Source organism: Merops nubicus, unplaced genomic scaffold (assembly GCF_000691845.1).
Source record: "Merops nubicus isolate BGI_N331 unplaced genomic scaffold, ASM69184v1 scaffold41979, whole genome shotgun sequence".
Classification (NCBI taxonomy): Eukaryota; Metazoa; Chordata; class Aves; order Coraciiformes; family Meropidae; genus Merops; species Merops nubicus.
Genome location: NW_008631053.1, coordinates 6,080 through 8,319, shown reverse-complemented (window position 1 = coordinate 8,319; position 2,240 = coordinate 6,080). Strand labels below are relative to the sequence as shown.

Here is a 2,240-nt window from a genome sequence, read left to right as displayed (position 1 = left end):
TTTTTTTGTAAATAAAGTTCCTCCTTTGCACCTGCCTGGGGACTCCGTGCTGCTCTGTGCCGCCCATATCGACATATCTGTATTTAAGGAAAAAACAATAAAAACAATATATTTTAAACATACTGGAAGTTTATTTATGCTATAAGTAAAAGCATATTTAAAGTGCAAAAAGTTATATATTCTGTGTGTACATGTACTAATTTAGCAATTTCTAAGAAAAACTGTTAACAAAAACCTTTCAGAACACCTGCAACAGGCAAGAATTCCATCCGGATCACAAGATAAAGTTTCAGTTCCTGATTCTGGAGCAGAAATGGCTGAATCTCAGGTGGCTGTAGCTCCTGTGGTAATGTCAAAGTTGTCTGTTAAAGCACCTGAGTTTTATCCACCAGGATACAACCAGAACTTCAATCAGAACTTCACAGTGAGTGTTTATCTTCTCTTCTTCTTATATGCCAATTTATTTATATTCAAATTAACAATGTTTTCTTGAGATATTGTGTATCAGATAAATTTAATGCTGCATTTGCTGAAGAGTCCAAAAATTTGGGTGATAAACTCCAGAGATACAGTCAGAATGTCAAGTGATAATGAGTGAATATTATGCTGTATGTGAGAGCCTTTAGTGTGGAATATTTTGCTAAAGCCTGCTGCAGATAACCATGTTCATTGTTGGTTACACCAAACATCAGAATAAGCTGTCTTTTTGGCAACTGCCTCTGTTGTAGTTACATCTACACTGCGTTTTAAGTAAAACCTTAGCTGCAGTTTTATTCAGATTTTGCAGATTTTTGAAGCAAGTGTGAGAGAAAGCTTGAACTTTAGCTTTTCTAAGCACAGGCTTTACCTTTCCTGAATTTACTGTGCCATGGGTATGATTGGCCATGACTGCCTAACTTTATGTACCATCATGTGTCTTTTAATTCCTTCAGTGATATTGTATCACCAAAGAGCAAAAAGGTAGGGTTGGGCTCATTGCTAGTAATTAACCTACCCACATACCTAATCTGAAATATATTTGCAGCCAGATCAAGGGTAATCCCTGTGTCTTCCATATTATTGCTACAGTAATTCTAGTCTAGGGAAGATCTATGTGAATTCTTGAAATATACTTTTGTTATGCAGGAAGGCAAACTCTGGTACTATATATAAATAGGTGGGAACTATTACTTTTACAAATACAATCAAGTGATAATAAACAATTATACTGAAACAAATAGATTTTTAATAACTTACAGAAAAATACTTGATTTGAATGCTAAACATGGTAGTTTGGTGTTTTGAAGTTTTTTTCCTCACCAGTAAAATTGATGTTATCTTCGTGTTACCTACTTTACCAGCTTACTGGATAAAATTGCTGTTCTGGATAATACAAGCCTGTTGCCAATATACAACTGTTGACAAATGCCGATATGAACATACTTCAGTGAATGAATAATCTAGGGGAAAGAATACTGCTTTGCCCCAGTACATTACATATTTTCTATAAATAAAGAAAAAATGCCATTTTGAATGGCACGTGTGTACATACATATAATTACAAAGTTTTGAGGCCAGCAACGTTGCTTTTCAGCTGTTTTGCAAAAACGCACAAGCATGTGGGGAGTTTCTAGTTGCTATGTTGTAGGAATATGTTATGAATACAAGTGACATGTATTAATGTAATTAATGAAAATAACTCTTAAAATGCTAGCAAAACCTAGAACATTTATTTGAAAGTATGTTGCAAGGACCCTAATCTAATCAGAGTATATTAGGCATAGAATAGCGATGTTTCAGACTTGTTAGTCCTTCACTATTACAAAGTCTGGGGTTTATTGTATTGGGTTTTTTTACTGTAATGACCTAAATAATTTAATAAACTGTGTCCAGTGGTCCAGCCTCAGCAGTGGGTTTTCTTTCACTGATATAGGATTCTTCCTTTGAAGATGGATATGATGGCTATCTGACTTCGGCAGAATATGTACAAGACTTCCTAAATCACCTTGCTGAGCAACCAGGTTGTTTTGAAACTGAAATAGAACAGTTTGCAGAAACACTGAATGGCTGGGTCACTGCAGATGAAACTTTGCAAGAACTTGTTGAACTCATCTATCAGCAGGTAGCCTGTGTATTCTGTCTTATAACATGGATATTATGTCTTTGTTACCAAAGATATGCATACTGGTATTATTTGTTATATCATTGTACCTACATAGTATTTTAATAGTTTGAATTTTTCTTTCTAGACTGAAATGTAT

At 34.6% G+C, this 2,240-nt stretch overlaps 1 protein-coding gene across 1 annotated transcript in view; it reads left to right on the top strand.

The window, feature by feature from the left end:
* Positions 1–241: 241 nt before the first annotated feature.
* Positions 242–2,240, top strand: part of LOC103779829 (polyadenylate-binding protein-interacting protein 1-like) — a gene marked incomplete at its 3' end in the record, with an annotated part of 6,556 nt that continues 4,557 nt past the window's right edge. Inside the window, exons 1-2 of the mRNA XM_008947473.1 lie at positions 242–424; positions 1,913–2,101. Coding sequence (XP_008945721.1) covers positions 314–424; positions 1,913–2,101 — 300 coding nt within the window. The remainder of the gene's footprint in view (positions 425–1,912; positions 2,102–2,240) is intronic.